General features: G+C 38.7%; 3 protein-coding genes across 6 annotated transcripts in view; 1 reads left to right on the top strand and 2 right to left on the bottom strand.

The window, feature by feature from the left end:
- The window catches only part of LOC133654254 (dnaJ homolog subfamily C member 16-like), a 29,898-nt gene extending 18,647 nt beyond the window's left edge, over positions 1-11,251 (top strand). For 2 of the 4 annotated variants that reach the window (XM_062054479.1, XM_062054477.1), the window contains one exon: positions 2,395-11,251. In XM_062054479.1, coding sequence (XP_061910463.1) covers positions 2,395-2,848 — 454 coding nt within the window. In that variant the 3' untranslated portion in view covers positions 2,849-11,251. The remainder of the gene's footprint in view (positions 1-2,394) is intronic. The other 2 variants (XR_009826866.1, XM_062054478.1) reach the window with 2 other exon arrangements.
- casp9 (caspase 9, apoptosis-related cysteine peptidase) overlaps positions 1-15,946 on the bottom strand; it is a 55,043-nt gene extending 39,097 nt beyond the window's left edge. The window contains exon 1 of the mRNA XM_062054481.1: positions 12,984-15,946. The gene's annotated coding sequence lies outside the window, so the exon portion shown is untranslated. The remainder of the gene's footprint in view (positions 1-12,983) is intronic.
- Positions 15,947-17,553: 1,607 nt separating this feature from the next.
- LOC133654258 (protein SOGA1-like) overlaps positions 17,554-19,109 on the bottom strand; it is a 232,345-nt gene continuing 230,789 nt past the window's right edge. Inside the window, 1 exon segment of the mRNA XM_062054484.1 lies at positions 17,554-18,821. Within this exon segment, the coding sequence (XP_061910468.1) occupies positions 18,678-18,821 (144 nt within the window). The 3' untranslated portion in view covers positions 17,554-18,677.

Raw genomic sequence — 19,109 nt, 5'->3', positions numbered from 1 at the left:
AAAAGGTGGCAGCAAACAAGCATCTTGTTGCGTCTTCAGGTCTAAATTGAATTTCAAAGTTGACCAATTTTTTAGTTTATGACCACAACATTCTACTATAAAACTGGGAGGCATTATTTATATTCTCGCACAAACTTTCAGCAACTTCCTTAATCACTCTGTGATTAAGGAACCGCTAAAAGTAGTTCCTCTGCGTTAGCTCTTATAATAACAATATCGCTAATACATGGTTAATATGCAGGTCACCACATGTAAATGGAGTATTGTTGGTGTTTTTTGGATGTTTTCAGAGGGCTTCATGGGCACAATAAATGACTCTCATTAGCTACATTGTTAACCGTCTCGTACGAGCCGTATTTTACAGTTTAGAATACACACAAAAAAGAAAAATGTATGTGTTATTGTCTCACATAACAATTGTGAATGATAAGCACCATTACATGGTAACAAAGGTCTATCAAAGGTCTTAACTCATTCTCCTTCTATGCCACATCAATATGGAATGCACTCCCAACAGGTGTAAAAGAAAGTGCATCTCTATCCTGCTTCAAAACCGCACTAAAACAACACCAGGCAACTTCAACCCCTGACTAACACCCTCCCCCCTCCTCCCCCCTCCACATCCCACCTCCCCGGATTGTAAATAACCAAATGTAAATAATCAAATGTATTTCTAATGTATATACTTGTTCTTATGCTATCTGAACTCACTATGTTCACTGCTCGCTGCACATATCCTACCAAGTCAGACCTACACTGTTTCAATGTCCATTTCTCTGATGATGCAATTGTTGATGACTGAAGTGCTGATAGCAACCAAACCCTCCTCATCCCACCCCTTGGATTGTAAATAATTCAATGTATATACTCTGATGACTAACTTGTGTGGTGACTATATTATGATGATAGTATATATTTGTACCATGAATTGATTTACGTGGACCCCGACTTAAACAAGTTGAAGAACTTATTCGGATGTTACCATTTAGTGGTCAATTGTACGGAATATGTACTGAACTGTGCAATCTACTAATAAAAGTTTCAATCAATCAATCAATCAATCAATCCAAAAAAGTACAGTTCCCTTGTAAGACTAAGATGTTTTAAAAAAGAAGAAGAATATATTTTTTGAAAGACGTTCTTGAGGACATCGCTGCACATTCACTGCTTGTATAAGTCATACGGCAAGAGCCAGCCAACCTGTACCTTGTTTTGAAAGGGGTTATTTAAATTTTTAGACAAATTATATATTGGAAGAATCGTGTTGAATTGAGAATCGATTCTAAATCAAATTGTCACCGCAAGAATCAGAATTGAATCGTGAGTTCTGGTAAGATTTACATTCCTACTAACTTAAGTTTAAGTGTGTACATTGGATGGATTGAAGACAAAATAATAAATTGTATTGACCTGAATAAAACATTTTTGGAAAAAATCCTCTCCAAAGACAGTAGTTCTAAATGGATCTTCACGGTGACTTGTCTCTACTAAAAACCCGACTAAATTATATAAGATTGGATTTAATTTCTGTCAACATGCACTTTTAAAAACTTACATTCTCGTTTTTCATCAGGGAAAAATGACTAAAATTATCAGTGAAATCAACACCATAACTATTAATCAATCAAAGTTGTCCGCCCTGAGATCGGTAGGTTGTAAGTTCAAACCCCAGGCCGAGTCATACCAAAGAAAAAAAAAAAGTGGGACCCATTACCTCCCTGCTTGGCACTCAGCATCAAGGGTTGGAGTTGGGGGTTGAATCACCAAAATGATTCCCGAGCGCGGCCGCCACTGCTGCTCACTGCTACCCTCGCCTCCCAGGGGGTGGAACAAGGGGATGGGGAAATGCAGAGGATAATTTTACCACACCTAGTGTGTGTGTGACTATCAGTGGTACTTTAACTTTACCTATATAGCCCTTAATCACAAATGTCTCAAAGGGCTGCACAAGCCTCAATGACATCCTTGGCTCAGATCCCACATCAGGGCAAGAAAAAACTCAACCCAATGGGCACAATGAGAAACCTCAGAGGGGACCGCAGATGTGGGGACTAATAACCTTTGAGACACTTTTTTCAAGAGGTTGTCGCTGAGTCACTGGTCAATGTGTGAGTGACAAAAGAAAAGCTCTTACTGACTTGGGGGAGAAGTCGTTTGGCCGTACCGGTTGGTCTCTCAACCCGGAATATAAGATAGAATAAAAATACATTCTTATATTTGGGTCACGTTAAAAAAACTCTAATTTTAAGTGTTGGTGTTTCAGGGCTGTTTATCAGGGAATTAAAGCGGAACGTCCACACTTTCATTACACATTTAGTGGCACAAGAGAGAAGGAAAATGTTTCACAGCCCAGAATGTTTTTTGACAAGTGTCATTCTTTGAAATATCTTTTAGAAGCCTGACGCTGCATTTCTCCTTCCTGAATACGGACAAGCACAGCGAGTGGATGAGCACGCTGCTAGAAAGCGTGCAGGACGGCGTGCAAATCGACGCCAGCGAGGACGATGGCGGCGGAAACCACAAGATGGACTACACCGGCTACGTGTTGGCGCTCAACGGCAACAGAAAGTACTTTTGCATCTTTAAGCCCGTCTACACCGGGGAAGACCCGGCCAACAAGGCTTTGGAGGACAACGGGACGACTTCGTCGGTGCGGCGGTCTAGGTCGGCGTCGCGCGACGATCACCCTGCACGCAAGTCGGCCCGCTCTCGCAGCACTCCCACCCTACAGATCCACCACAAGCTGGACGGCTTGGGTTTGTGGATGGAGAGGCTCATGGAGGGTACCTTGCCTCGCTGCTACATCCCCGCCTGGCCAGGACTTGACAAGATCACTCCCATTAAATAGACAGGAGCACGTTAGGAGTACAGTATTTCAAAAAAGTGAGTCTCACATTTTAGCAGGCACCGTTTTTACTGTATATATTTTTAAGGATCAATAACTTGGATATACAGTCGTCCCTCGTTTATCACTGTTAATTGGTGAGCGCAATATATGAATTTCCGCCGAATAGGAATTATTAATTATCCATCCATCCATCCATTTTCTACCGCTTGTCCCTTTCAGGGTCGCTGGAGCCTATCTCAGCTGCATTCGGGCGGAAGGCGGGGTGCACCTTGGACAAGTCGCCACCTCATCACAGGGCCAACACTAATACAGACAACATTCACACACTAGGGCCAATTTAGTGTTGCCAATCAACCTATCCCCAGGTGCATGTTTTTGGAGGTGGGAGGAAGCCGGAGTACCCGGAAGGAACCCACGCAGTCACGGAAAGAACATGCAAACTCCACACAGAAAGATCCCGAGCCTGGGATTGAACTCAGGACCTTCGTATTGTGAGGCAGACGCACAACCCCTCTACCACCGCACTAATTATAACAAATCAAATATTTTCACAGCTAGAGGATTAGAAAACCTCTTTACGACCTTCTAAATATATTTTTCAACATTATGAGAGCCCTTTAGACATGAAATAATACACCTTAGTCACCGTAACGCTCTTAATTCAACATAGTAATGCTTCCTGAGGCTGAGCCAATCAGTGGCCACGATACTGAGCAGCGTGATCTGATTGGTTTAGTCTCCGCTAGTGGAAAATACTACTGTATTATTGATATTTTTAGTTTATTTCGTCATTTTTATGCTTGAAAATGCTTAATTTCGGACTAAACACATTTAAGATTAAGATTAAAGATTAAAGTACCAATGATTGTCACACACACACTAGATGTGGTGAAATTTGTCCTCTGCATTTGTCCCATCCCCTTGGGGAGCAGTGGGCAGCAGCGGCACCGCGCCCGGGAATCATTTTGGTGATTTAACCCCCAACTCCAACCCTTTGTTGCTGAGTGCCAAGCAGGGAGGTTATGGGTCCCATTTTTATAGTCTTGACAATATGCTTTGCTATACATACATACACATAAACATGTATATACTGTATACACTTATGTGTACCGTATTTTTCAGAGTACAAGTCGCTCCGGAGTATAAGTCGCACCGGCCGAAAATGCATAATAAAGAAGGAAAAAAACATATACAAGTCACACTGGAGTATAAGTCGCATTTTTTGGGGAAATTTATTTTATAAAACCCAACACCAAGAATAGACATTTGAAAGGCAATTTAAAATAAATGAAGAATAGTGAACAACAGGCTGAATAAGTGTACGTTATATGAGGCATAAATAACCAACTGAGAAGGTGCCTGGTATGTTAACGTAACATATTATGGTAAGAGTCATTCAAATAACTATAACATATAGAACATGCTATACATTTACCAAACAATCTGTCACTCCTAATCGCTAAATCCCATGAAATCTTATACGTCTAGTCTCTAACGTGAATGAGCTAAATAATATTATTTGATATTTTATGGTATTGTGTTAATAATTTCACATATAAGTCGCTCCTGAGTATAAGTCGCACACCAGGCCAAACTATGAAAAAAACTGCGACTTGTAGTCCGAAAAATACGGTATATACTGTATATGGATATACAATATATAAATATATGATAAATGGTAAATGGGTTGTACTTGTATAGCGCTTTTCTACCTTTCTAAGGAACTCAAAGCGCTTTGACACTATTTCCACATTCACCCATTCACACACACACATTCAGACACATTCACACACACACATTCAGACACATTCACACACAGATATATACTGTAGATAAATACACACACGGTATATTTAAGGGTGCCATATGTAATAATGTGGCCAGAAATTGTACTAAAATCCCCGTCAAAATTCTGTAGTGCCCTCCCACTCTCCCTGACTGAGGTTGCCAGATATGCAGCTGAATCCAGCTCGATCGACTGGGCTACTCCAAGGAACTTCAAACTTCCACTGCCTCTTACCAGAGGTTAAGGTGCTGGGAGCATAATAGCTGAATAGACAAGCGTTTTGTCAATAACAAATCACTAACCAACACATTTTACACAGAAATTAAGCGATTTTCAGGAAGAAGCACGTCATGCCTGCGTACAATATCACAACAAATGGCAATCATATGGTTATTGTCAGTGCCATCAGAAAACAAAGACTAAAACAAACTACAACCAACGCTAGCAATGGTTATACTGGTGAAAGTAAGTAGAGCATGCGTAGCAGCCTAAAGGAGACATTTTACCAAGGTATGCCTATAGGCTGCACGAATGAGGAAATATTTTATCATGTGATTTGGCTGTCTCCATACCTTTCACATTGCCATGATGACAGCCGTGCTAATGTTGGAACCCATTTCCTCAGTGTGTCAGCATATTGAGAACGAAATAGGCACTGGCACTACCCATATCCACGTAGGTTTTATTTGTCGAAAAAATATTTTGCCCGTCAGTTCGAATACACACCAACATACAGGCTAACGGGCATATACTGTATGTCATTGACCGGGCTAGCATGCTAAGCAATACACTAGGAGCTAAGCACGTTCACACTAAGCATTCGTTGGACGAACATACTAGCTTTGTTCGACAAAATCGCAGACTGTATCGCTCAATAAAGTTTACATACGAAATGTCCATTTCCATTCATTACAAGTAATAAGAAAACGTAAATGCCTGACTTGCCTATCAAGGAGGATATTAGCAAGTTTGGCGTGAGATGATAAAATCTTCTCCGCCTTTAATCGTCTTCTTATTTCAAAGACTTCCCCGATACAAATCTTCGTTTTGTCATGAATAAGTTGAGAATCATAACAACGCCTTTTAAATTTACTAAGGTCTGACATGTTTAGTAACTTTACCAGTGGCAGTAGCCAGACGAAGATGGTGGTGCGTAACTGGCAACCTGGATGTGACACACTCACGGACTTTCTAATTGGTCAAACGGTGGAGGGCGGGACATCAAAATGCAAACAATAACAAGATTTCGGGGCTGTAAATCTAATTTTGAGAAGAGCATATCCCGAAAAATCTTATTCTTTCCCCAGGCTTTGCGCATGACCTCTTTTTTCATTATGTAGCGGCGGGATTTGACTTATTGACCGCGGCTTGTCTTCTCTGTCTCCGGCGGGTCTTGGCGCCAGCGCGCGGTGCGCCCTTTCAATGTCGAGTTGCGTAGTTGCGGGGATCTCCAACATGTCCCGCAGTAGTTTTTCCACAAACTCTGGCATGGACGGTCCCTCGGCTCCTTCGGGAACATTGTATATCCTCAAGTTCTCGCATCGGGATCTCCCTTCATAGTCGAGTAGTTTGTTTTCTTGCTGATGAATGACTTTTATCATGTTGTTCAACATATACTGCACGTTTTGAATCCGGTCCTCCACCTTCTCAATTCGCTTCTCTGTGTCTGTTATTTGTTGTTTAATGTTGGTGAGCTCGGATTTAATATGGTTCAGCTGTTCTTTTATGTCTTTTCGAAAGTCCTGAATCTTCTCCAGAACTTGGACTGAACCTTCGGCGTCCGTCTCCTTTGAGCGAGGGTTAGCATTAGCACCGCCATCTTGTAGCTTTACAGGTGAGCTGTTCGCGGACACAGAGCTTTCCTCATTTACAGGCTCTGCAACAATATTTCCTCGATTTCCTCTGGTTTTCCCCATTCTTGCCCCTTTTGTTTGTTCAGAGATTATCTGAAAATTTGGCTTTTTACGGTCTAACGGGGCGAAATAACTTTTCTCACGAGGGAGATGTTACTTTAAGCTGCCATTCAGCTTGATGACGTCACCGGAACCCACGGTGGAGGGCGGGACATCGAAAAGCAAACAATAACAAGATTTCGGGGCTGTAAATCTAATTTTGAAAAGAGCATATCCCGACCTACTACTGATACCAGTTATAAAGGTTTTCAAAAAGAACATGATTTATTAATGCATTTTGACATATCAGGGCCATTTGATGATGACTTGACATGAAATGATTACATATGAATCCTTTAAAAAATCTGCAATGTGGTGAAGCAGCAATATTTGAAGCGCGATGTGGCGAGGAACGACTGTACTTTAGGAGTAGTCAGTGTACAGTATTGTAACTGGCGACATAAGTGAGTAGCAAGATAATTGTAGCTTGCATACACACGGTCAAGCACGGTGGTGATAGTGTCACGGTTGGGGGGTGCACGAGTGGTGCTTGCACGGAGGAGCTGCGGTTCATTGGGGAAAAATTAATTCTAGTTGTGAGCATGATCCTTGCGACTATTGACACCTTTTCAACTTGGACATCCCCACTGTGAGCTGTACTCTCTCATGTTGCCATCCACATACTGTTGTACAAGCTGTGCACTGACTACTCTAATTTAAAGCCACGTTGCATTGGTAAGATTCCTGCTGAAATGTGAGCTGTGCACTCACTTTTTTATGTTGACTGAAAAAGCTGTGCTGACATGACCTAAAAGCACTTTCTACATTTTTAGGTATGAACGTTATTGTTAGTATATCCTGTATTTTACGCTGCTACAGAAACGTGGCACACATGACTGTGAATATTAATGCATGTTCTGTCTTCAGTTAAAGATTATAATGGATGCTGACTGGCTCCTCCAATATTAGGTGCTGTATTGTTGTGTTGTGACTTTATTCATAATCGTCGCTTTGTTTTCAATGTGATAGTCCCAAGTTGTTAAGTCAATATAGCAACCAAAACAGTAGCGTTATGTAGCCAAATAAAGTTTGAAATAATTTAATTATATTTTCTGCTTATAATGTTTTTCCCCCCCCAATTTCTTGTAGATCATAAAGCAACATACTTAAGTCATAATAGTGTTTACTTTTTTATCCATGGTCTATGGCAGCTATAGTTCTTAGTAATATTGCACATTCTTACAAGATACTGCACAAGGAATTGGTTTACCTGTTAATTTTGTTGATGATCTTTTGTGTTTGTAACACTCGGGGGCCTCAAAAATCTACAGTACGTCACCTAAGGCAGTGTTTCATAACCACAGGGCCGGCACCTAATAGAGGGCCACCAAAAAATAACGGTTTCTCAGCTGTGGTCCGTATGCAGAGCAGCAGCACTCAGTTGCAATACACTTTTCCACCATTTGTGGCAGTAACAAAAACTTCAACCAAACAGAAGAAGTCTGGAGCTGAAATTATAGGTTTCTTAAGCGCAGAAATTATGACTTAAGTGGTGAGGCTACCATTGACAGTTTATTTCTAAAACATGTTTAATATTAACGTATTTATTTTAGTACAACGTAAATGTATGTCAATGTTTTTCCCTAATCAGCCTGACCTAAGCCTAAGGTTTTTGTGTTAAATAATAATTAACTAATAATTAATAAACACATGGTTTCAAATCATTTGACAAGGTTGTAAACTGTAAGTTAGACATAATTATTGAATAGGATTAAAATCAAAAGTAAGACTACAAATACATTGTTAATATTTGAGTGGGCCCTGGGTTAAAAATGGTTAAGAACCCCTGACCTTAGGTACAGTTTTTAGTTTAAAGTGAAAGTAAAAACCACTCTGTTAAAAAAATGAAGTATTTAACTCTGCCTCTGAATGTCTCAGAATCTTTATAGTGGTAGTTTTTATGTCTTTGAATATCAAACATTATCACATGACAGTTTTTTCATCCCTTTGTGCCTTGCAAACTGAAAAATCTTGGAAAAAATTGCCATAAGAAATCCTAGGGTCAACTTCTGCCATTCGGTGCTTTTATGTACTTAGTTAAAATAGTGTATAGGTGAAATTAAACAAAGGATATGCATTTAAAAAGACAGAATCACCGAGTGTATAACAACCCTCAGCCTTTCAGGTAACCATCCACATTTAAGTAAAGGAGCATACAGTCAAAATAAATTGTGTGATTATTCTGCATGAATGCAATAATTATGTGTGATTAATCACACTTGTTTTTTTTTATGACTGCCCTGATTTTAAATTGTACTTAAAACAGAAACATAATAATCCAGCAAGCACTCACTTGTCCAAGAACAAATGGATGGATTTGTACCTTACCTGAAAAGGGGAAATATTAACCAACAAGATGCTTCGTCTTTGGCAGCTAATCCCCATTTTGATATCCGCAGATGTAACAAAAGCCATCATCCGTTCTTCCTTTAAAAAAGACTTTGTAAAGTAAAAATAGAAACTTTTCCCCCCAAAGGCTGCGTACTAAAAAATTCAACGTTTCGGTGGGCAAACTTTGATACATTTTGTACATTAAAGATGTTATTACCAATCCAACGCTAATGCGAAACTAAATATTACTTTTTTCACGGATGACAAAGCTAATATGTGTAACACCAAACAATATATTTGATAAATAATGATAATTCAGGATGCTTTATTATTGTCTATTCTTTAACATGTACAAGACATGTTTTCTCAAGCAGGCATTACAATGGCTTGCCTGTTCTATACGTCCATGCTGGCCCTCATATCCAATCCTTCCTTTACAGCAAGCTTCTCCATGATGTGATCCATCTTGCCATTCAGTTCAGAAATCGTCCATTGCGACGAACAGCCTTTGGGCTCCTTGGGTGGCTGCCATCGTCTTACGAATTTTATGATACACCAGAGCAATGCCAAGCGATCATGGTTCCAAATAGGTAGATGTCTTCCACGTCCTCGATGGAAAGGACTGAGAGGCACATGATTCTCCATTTGTCCCAGGAATCTCTCAAATACCCCGCAGCAATGTTTCATCAGGGCAGCCAGGCTCCCCAGAACCTCTTTTCCTCATCGAAAAGATTTTGTCAATAGAGTCGAGAGTCTAGCTAATCAATTCCATGTCTGATGTTTAGATTTATTATATATATAATACATTTATTTTTAGAATATGCTCAGGGCCAAACAAAAAAAGTATCTTCAAAATATACTAGTAGATGACTAAAAATGGCACAGTAACAAAAAGGAACCCATGTGAAAATCCAGACATTTATTTGTGAAATGTATGACAAACAGTGGACATTTATATCATCTTTTACAAGCTACATTGTCAGAAGAAAAACACAAAACAGAGATGCCAAACATTTTTAAAAAGCCCTCTTAGGTCGACTGGTCTCATTTCATTTTTTCAAACTGTCGTGTTTTTTTATGCGTTTCTCATCAGCTTCAAAATGCACATATTTACAGTACTCAGACAATGCTCAAGTGTGGTCAGTAAAGAGAGAGCGAGCTACATATTTCTACAGCGATCCCATCTAGATCAACTGTTGACATTCAGCTTTTCTCAAAATAAAAATCTAAAATATAAAACAATTTAGAAAAAAAAACTACTTTAAAATCTACAATACACCGAAGTTATTTTCCTTATTTTTATTTAGCTGTCATTGCATTCTCCTTTTAATCAAGCATTTTTTTTATTTTTTAAAAAGAGTCAAGCATATAATTGGTAATATTTCTAGCTAGTTTACAGTCAGTCATTAGGTATAAACCCAAATATTAACTAACATTATGAACTTCTAGCTTGATGTTAATGTACATATTGCCAAGAAATGTGGATGGAGACACGTAAAAGTTGTGATGCAAATAGTAAAATAAATAATACATTTGTTGACTTGTAAATATGAGAGCTGTAAAAGTGACGATTTAGGATTTAAATAAATGGTTATCATACTAATCTGCAAACATATTTGATAGAGTCAACTCTTAAAGGCTAATGTGACATAAAAATGATGCCAAATGTCACACTTGTGTGAGGTATGTCACCGCAATGGCGCTTTTTGTTGCCAGAACAAAAGAAAAAGATCAAACATTTATGTAATGATGTTCCTCTCATTTCAATTTAATCTAAAATACTACTGTGGGTCCTAGGGTGGATCCTTGTTAGCGACAATCCCTCTCATAGAAATATTTCAAGTGTTTTAATGAGGTTATTTGATATCGCACGTCTTTATCAGATTTACTACTACAGTAATGTGTAATTGTGGTCCAAAAAGCACCATTAAAAAAACAACATGTCATGGCCAATTAGAAAAAGTGGATAAATAGAAATAGTTAAAAGACTAGTACAAAAAACTAAATAAAAAATAATTTACTTTTCAGAAATGACACTGGTATAAAAGGTGTACTAGATAAACTATTCTATTCCTGTAAACCTTTTGTTGTCTTCCCTTCACTGTAGTACATGTACAGTACTTTACAGTAGCTTCTATTGTGCATAAAAAAAACAATCTTGGTCATCAAAATAAAAGGCCTGCTGTGTTTGTTTTGTCTACATGAGTCCAGTTTTGGTGTGAAACAATCTGGCAGGCACTTTATAAAAAATGGAATGACGCCACTTATATTTACAGCATGTTTGTACAAAGCAAAATAAAAAACAGAAGCTCACTCCGGAAATGCATTCTTATATTGTACTTTTTTCATGTGGTTATTTACTATTTTCGACATGTTTTCCAAATTAAATGGAAAGTATATATTTTTTGATTTGGGGGATGCTTTTCACACTTGAATGGTAGATTTTGTTTGGTCAAATGACAACAGATTAGCCGATACAACTCTAAGGCCCCGTTTACACTAAGCCATATTTCACCTCCGAGTTACGAAACCGCTATGGTGCGTTCTTTCTGACGTCACTTCCTCTCCGAACTCACTTTGTAAACGATCAATGAGTCCATACAAAGCTAAGAGCCCGAGATTCAAGAAATACACGGCGCACGTACACGTGTAAAAAAAATCGTTTAAGGGGAACCTTAAACGATAGTTTAGTGTGGCTGAAACGGGGCTTCGGCTAAATAATTATTCGTTTAAAGCATGGGTGTCAAACTCTGGCCCGGCGGTGCCGCGGTACCACCGCATTCACCGCTAATTCTCATACCTGCCAACCCTCCCGGGAGACTCCCAAATTTCAGTGCCCCTCCCGAAAATCGTCACGTCCGCTTTTCATCCAGTCTAACGAGTGCTGGCTCAGTCACATAATATGAGCGGCTTCTGCACGCGCACACAAGTGAATGCAAGGCATGCTTGATCAACAGCGATACAGGTTACACTGAGGGTGACGGAATAAACAACTTTAACACTGTTAGAAATATATGCCACACTGTGAACCCACACCAAAACAAGAATGACAAACACATTTCGGGAGAACATCTGCACCGTAATACAACATAAACACAACAGAACAAATACCCAGAATCGACAAGGTGTGTGTGTGTGTGTGGTAGAGGGGGGTGTACTTTGTAGAGTCCCGGAATAGTTAGTGCTGCAAAGGGTTCTGGGTGTTTATGTTGTATTACGGTGCGGATGTTCTCCCGAAATGTGTTTGTCATTCTTGTTTGGTGTGGATTCAGTGTGGCATATATTTCTAACAGTGTTAAAGTTGTTTATACTGTCACCCTCAGTGTGACCTGTATCGCTGTTGATCAAGTATGCGTTGCATTCACTTGTGTGTGCATACAGAAGCCGCACATATCTTGTGACTGGGCCGGCACGTTGTTAAAATGGATGAAAAGCGAACATGACGACAGCTCGTAGAGGACGTTAAAGGCAGTGCCTTTAAGGCACGCCCCCAAGACTGTGGTCTGGGTGGACTACGAGATATAATGACCGATGAACACCTTCGTTCGATAATGAAGGTTGCCTCAGCTCAAAGCCTGAGCTTTGAACTAGCATCCAAGAAAAGAAGCCAGGTATCTGGCTTGGGCACATCAGATTAGATCAGTGTGTTGCAAACTGAGCAGTTTAAAGTCCTGAATGGTTGGTTTATTCATTATTTTAATTTCAAATTTATTAGCCTGTGGAAAAAGATAATGTGGATATTTACCTCAGAAGGCTGCAAATAGAAAAGAGACATTCATTTTTATTTAAATTGTATTTGATATGCCATTGATATTTTTTAATTACTCAATTTTGTATGTCACTATAAAGTTTTATAAGCCTTGCTTGTTCAATATTCAATGCAAAACTTGTTTGGGTCCCTATTAAAAGGTTAATTTGTTAAACCTTGGCCCGCGGCTTTGTTCAGTTTTAAATTTTGGCCCACTCTGTATTTGAGTTTGACACCCCTGCTTTAAAGGGTTATCCAGCTTAGTGTAGACATAGCCTAAACGACACAATTACAAGTAATATGAAACAAATGACTTACCTAACTTGGTTCGGGAATGTCTTCACCATCTTTTTAATGTACGGTGATGTGTGCTTTAGCCGGCTGGATTGTCCACACAACTATTGACGGTTACCACAAATCCACGCGTTTCCGCCATTTTGTGTTGAGCCGCACTGTTTCGCGCTTTTTTTGAACACGGATTCCGAGCTGCTTCCTGTTTACAATCCCGCTGACGTATGGCAAGAGCGCGGTGTCACGTGGTTTTACCTGACGCGTTCGCGTACACTCGTAATTAGTTGAATCGCGTAACCAGGAAGCGCTGAGGCAAAACGACCTGTTTACAAACACTTCAACTAATTTGCGTGAAATAATCTTAAGGTTAATAGCGGCAATGGTAAAGTATTTTAACGAAGCTGGGCAACTTCCGCTCTGAGAAAAGCAAAATGCCGCCCCGAACGCCTTGACAACCGAAGCTCTCTTGACTACCACTTCCGAGTCTCCCATATTTATAGAGCCAGACGTGACGTCATATGAATACAACGTTAGCATTTTTTTAATTTTTTTTTTACATACAAGTTAACAAACTAAGACAAAAACGGTATAAACCTTGATTAACTTAAAATGTATGGCTGGTTGTTTGTCTATAATGTATAGTGACAGAATAAATGTCAGGAGGTATATTGACAAGCTCATATATGAATAATAATAAAAACTACAAAAGCACTTGTTTCAGGACCCATTTCGGACATTTTCTGAAAATGTCATCAAAATCGGATTAAACAACTAGTTGCATTTCTTTTTATGAAGCAGCACATTTTTTTCAGAACACTGGCCAGCCTGTATAATGGCCTGAGTTGTTAGATGTATGTATGCTAGTCTGTTTTTACAAGTAGAATGTAGACCACATGTGTTTAATTTCAGTTAAAATGTTTAAAATGGTTGGTCAAGATGCAAAAATGCATGTATGAAGCCAAGAAGAAAAAAAAGTGTTCTTGCTGTATCATTTATAACACGACAAACTGTAAATATATGTAATTTATTGTCCGCTGCAAAGGACAGCAAAACTAATTAAAATATGTACAAAACCCAAAACCAGTGAAGTTGGCACGTTGTGTAAATCGTAAATAAAAACAGAATACAATGATTTGCAAATCCCTTTCAACCTATACTCATTTGAATAGACTGCAAAGACAAGATACTTAACGTTCGAACTGAAAAACTTTATTTTTTGCAAATATTAGCTCATTTGGAATTTCATACCTGCAACATGTTTCAAAAAAGCTGGCACAAGTGGCAAAAAAGACTGAGAAAGTTGAGGAATGCTCATCAAACACTTATTTGGAACATCCCACAGGTGAACGGGCTAATTGGGAACAGGTGGATGCCATGATTGGGTATAAAAGCAGCTTCCATGAAATGCTCAGTCATTCACAAACAACGATGGGGTGAGGGTCACCACTTTGTGAACAAACGCGTGAGCAAATTGTCCAACAGTTTAAGAACAACATTTCTCAACGAGCTGTTGCAAGGAATTAAGGGATTTCACCATCTACGGTCCGTAATATCATCAAAAGGTTCAGAGAGTCAACAACATATGTTGCCATCCAAGCAACGTCTTTTTCATGGACGCCCCTGCTTATTTCAGCAAGACAATACCAAGCCACATTCTGCACGTGTTACATCAACATGGCTTCATAGTAAAAGAGTGCGGGTACTAGACTGGCCTGCCTGTAGTCAAGACCTGTCTCCCATTGAAAATGTGTGGCGCATTATGAAGCCTAAAATAGCACAAGGGAGACCCCCGGACTGTTGAACAACTTAAGCTGTACATCAAGCAAGAATGGGAAAGAATTCTACCTAAAAAGCTTAAAAAATGTGTCTCCTCAGTTCCCAAACATTTACTGAGTGTTGTTAAAAGGAAAGGCCATGTAACACAGTGGTGAACATGCCCCTGTGCCAACTTTTTGGCAATGTGTTGCTGCCATTAAATTCTAAGTTAATGACTATTTGCAAAAAAACACGTCGTTTCTCAGTTCGAACATGAAATATCTTGTCTTTGCAGTCTATTCAATTGAATATAAGTTCATATGGATTTTCAAATCATTGTATTCTGTTTTTATTTACGAATTACACAACGTGCCAACTTCACTGGTTTTGGGTTTTGTATTTTCGGATAGAATAGTGTGATGATTAGTCAATGCTTACAACATAAAATGGTCCCTCTGGAGGATATTTCCTCTGCTGAGTGGCAATCAAATCAAAGACACATTTGCAGCATTGAAGAACACATTTTATGAAGCTTTGTGATAACCCATGAAATGTTTGTGGCAATAACAATAACGGTGCCTAATGAAACATTTATTTTTACTTTTCGCCAAAACAAAATTGTACTTAAGGCGGAAGTTGTCTGACATTAATTAAAGAAGGTATTGTTTGCATTTATACAAGTAGCATTTGGTTTAGCGTGAGAGCCAACACATCCCTTTTTGCAAAGAGAAGGAGTTTTGAATTAGCTTCTCATTGCTTGACATCAGTGAAGAAATAAAACAGGCACTTTTTTGTTTTGTTTTTACCTGTGGTCACATAAAATAAATTAGAATGCAAACAGCAGATGTAGTTTTGCTTATATGTATACACACACGTCACACATATTTGGATCCATCTAGTCCAGGGGTCACCAACGCGGTGCCCGCGGGCACCAGGTAGCCCGTAAGGACCAGATGAGTAGCCCGCTGGCCTGTTCTAAAAAATAGCTCAAATAGCAGCACTTACCAGAGAGCTGCCTCTATTTTTTAAATGTTATTTATTTACTAGCAAGCTGGTCTCGCTTTGCTTGACATTTTTAATTCTGAGAGACAAAACTCAAATAGAATTTGAAAATCCAAGAAAATATTTTAAAGACTTGGTCTTCACTTGTTTAAATAAATTCATTTATTTTTTTACTTTGCTTCTTATAACTTTCAGAAAGACAATTTTAGAGAAAAAATACAACCTTAAAAATGATTTTAGGATTTTTAAACACATATACCTTTTTACCTTTTAAATTCCTTCCTCTTCTTTCCTGACAATTTAAATCAATGTTCAAATATTTTTTAATTGTAAAGAATAATAAATACATTTTAATTTAATTCTTCATTTTAGCTTCTGTTTTTTCGACAAAGAATATTTGTGAAATATTTCTTCAAACTTATTATGATTAAAATTCCAAAAAATTATTCTGGCAAATCTAGAAAATCTGTAGAATCAAATTTAAATCTTATTTCAAAGTCTTTTGAATTTCTTTTAAAATTTTTGTTCTGGAAAATCTAGAAGAAATAATGATTTGTCTTTGTTAGAAATATAGCTTGGTCCAATTTTTTATATACTCTAACAACTTTGACTGACTTTTTTATTTTACATGAGTTATTATTTGTACAAACATGGTGCAAAGTAATTCATGATTTGTTAAAAAATGTTAGTGGCTAGCTAGTTAAAATGGGATATTGTGATTTCACAATACTGTCTTAGAAGTGATCATTTGAAAACGTTTAATTTGAAAAATGTGCACTTAGAGAAAATATAAAAATAAAGTGTTGCATATTGATATTTATCTGTTTCTATATATATTTATTGTGAGAAATCATTAAGATGATCAGTGTTTCCACAAAGATAAATATCATTAATTATTAATAATAACATAGAGTTAAAGGTAAATTGAGCAAATTGGCTATTCCTGGCAATTTATTTAAGTGTGTATCAAACTGGTAGCCCTTCGCATTAATCAGTACCCAAGAAGTAGCTCTTGGTTTCAAAAAGGTTGGTGACCCCTGATCTAGTCCCACAGGCTTCAATTTAGGCTGCGTTCACACGTGGTTCGGACAAAAAAAAAAAAGGTCCGCTTGCACATGGATTTTTGTCATGGGACCAAATGTTGCGCATTAAGAAAATACGAACCCCGTTTCCATATGAGTTGGGAAATTGTGTTAGATGTAAATATAAACGGAATACAATGATTTGCAAATCATTTTCAACCCATATTCAGTTGAATATGCTACAAAGACAACATATTTGATGTTCAAACTCATAAACATTTTTTTTTTGTGCAAATAATCATTAACTTTAGAATTTGATGGCAGCAACACGTGACAAAGAAGTTGGGAAAGGTGGCAATAAATACTGATAAAGTTGAGGAATGCTCATCAAACACTTATTTGGAACATCCCACAGGTGAACAGGCACATTGGGAACAGGTGGGTGCCATGATTGGGTATAAAAGTAGATTCCATGAAATGCTCAGTCATTCACAAATAAGGATGGGGCGAGGGTCACCACTTTGTCAACAAAGGCGTGAGCAAATTGTTGAACAGTTTAAGAAAAACCTTTCTCAACCAGCTATTGCAAGGAATTTAGGGATTTCACCATCTACGCTCCGTAATATCATCAAAGGGTTCAGAGAATCTGGAGAAATCACTGCACGTAAGCAGCTAAGCTCGTGACCTTCCATCCCTCAGGCTGTACTGCATCAACAAGCGACATCAGTGTGTAAAGGATATCACCACATGGGCTCAGGAACACTTCAGAAACCCACTGTCAGTAACTACAGTTGGTCGCTACATCTGTAAGTGCAAGTTAAAACTCTCCTATGCAAGGCGAAAACCGTTTATCAACAACACCCAGAAACGCCGTCAGCTTCGCTGGGCCTGAGCTCATCTAAGATGGACTGATACAAAGTGGAAAAGTGTTCTGTGGTCTGACGAGTCCACATTTCAAATTGTTTTTGGAAACTGTGCACGTCGTGTCCTCCGGACCAAAGAGGAAAAGAACCATCCGATGGTATGGGGTGTATTAGTGCCCAAGACATGGGTAACTTACACATCTGTGAAGGCACCATTAATGCTGAAAGGTACATACAGGTTTTGGAGCAACATATGTTGCCATCCAAGCAACGTTACCATGGACGCCCCTGCTTATTTCAGCAAGACAATGCCAAGCCACGTGTTACATCAACGTGGCTTCATAGTAAAAGAGTGCAGGTACTAGACTGGCCTGCCTGTAGTCCAGACCTGGATTATTATTATTATTATTTGAAAAAAAAAAAAAAAGTTTATGAGTTTGAACATCAAATATGTTGTCTTTGTAGTGCATTTAATTGAATATGGGTTGAAAAGGATTTGCAAATCATTGTATTCCGTTTATATTTACATCTAACACAATTTCCCAACTCATATGGAAACGGGGTTTGTACATAAAGTAAGGACTTGATTGGACAGCTGTCAGTTTATATTTGTCATTTTAACACTGGTCCTTGGCGCCATGTAGTACTCGAAGTTGAACCAGAGTTCACTTGACCGAGACTCATCTCTCAATGGGACTAGGGGAGCGAACGCACATTTGAACCGAAACAAACATGGCAAGTGTGAACGCACATCGCACACCCTATAGGTCTGGTAGACGGAGAGAGTTCTAAAAAGGTCTCTGGTTTTATTGCATGCAAAACACATGCACGGTTCTACATTCTTTATATTAAGCTCCACTTACCAGTGGTGTTCAATGACATGTTAAAAAGAGGGTAGGTTCGAGTGGTCTTGTTGTCAATAAAGTGTAACTGCTGGTACTCGTGTGGTATTTGTGTGAGGCATGTGTGTTATGTTTGGCAGTGCGGGTTACGTGAAGTGACGGGGGGGAGGAGGGGATGTGTCGAGGGACAGTGGTGTGCAGCGTTAAACAGGAAATGTTGTGTACAAACAAGTGTCGTCACTCTGCCAAAGTGTCTCCCTTTTCCTCGACGGAGGCCGAGGTCTCGTGCGGCCGGTGTTTGCACTGTCCCAGTGAGTTGCGGGAGACTCGAGAAGGTCTGGCGGGACAAGAAGACTGGATGATGCAGTCGCAGGGTCCATCCTAGGAAGAAGCGGTACAAATGGGCACAATTTATGAGTACAATTTAAAAAATAAATAGTCATGCCTGAACAGTACACCACGACTATTTCCTAGCAACAATTTAGCTCTGATTTGATTTTGTTTTAGTTAACTTTGTCAATCAAATAAACAGTAATACATATATAATGAAATATTCAATGACAGCGGTGCTGTAAAAAATCAATTCACATTCAAAATCGTGATTCTTTCTTATTATGATTCTGAATCGATTAAAAAATGCTAAAAATAGATTTAAAAAAATATATTTTT

This window comes from Entelurus aequoreus, linkage group LG07 (assembly GCF_033978785.1).
Source record: "Entelurus aequoreus isolate RoL-2023_Sb linkage group LG07, RoL_Eaeq_v1.1, whole genome shotgun sequence".
NCBI classification, from domain to species: Eukaryota; Metazoa; Chordata; class Actinopteri; order Syngnathiformes; family Syngnathidae; genus Entelurus; species Entelurus aequoreus.
Note: the sequence above shows the minus strand (reverse complement) of the source record. Positions and strands in the feature narration are given on the sequence as shown.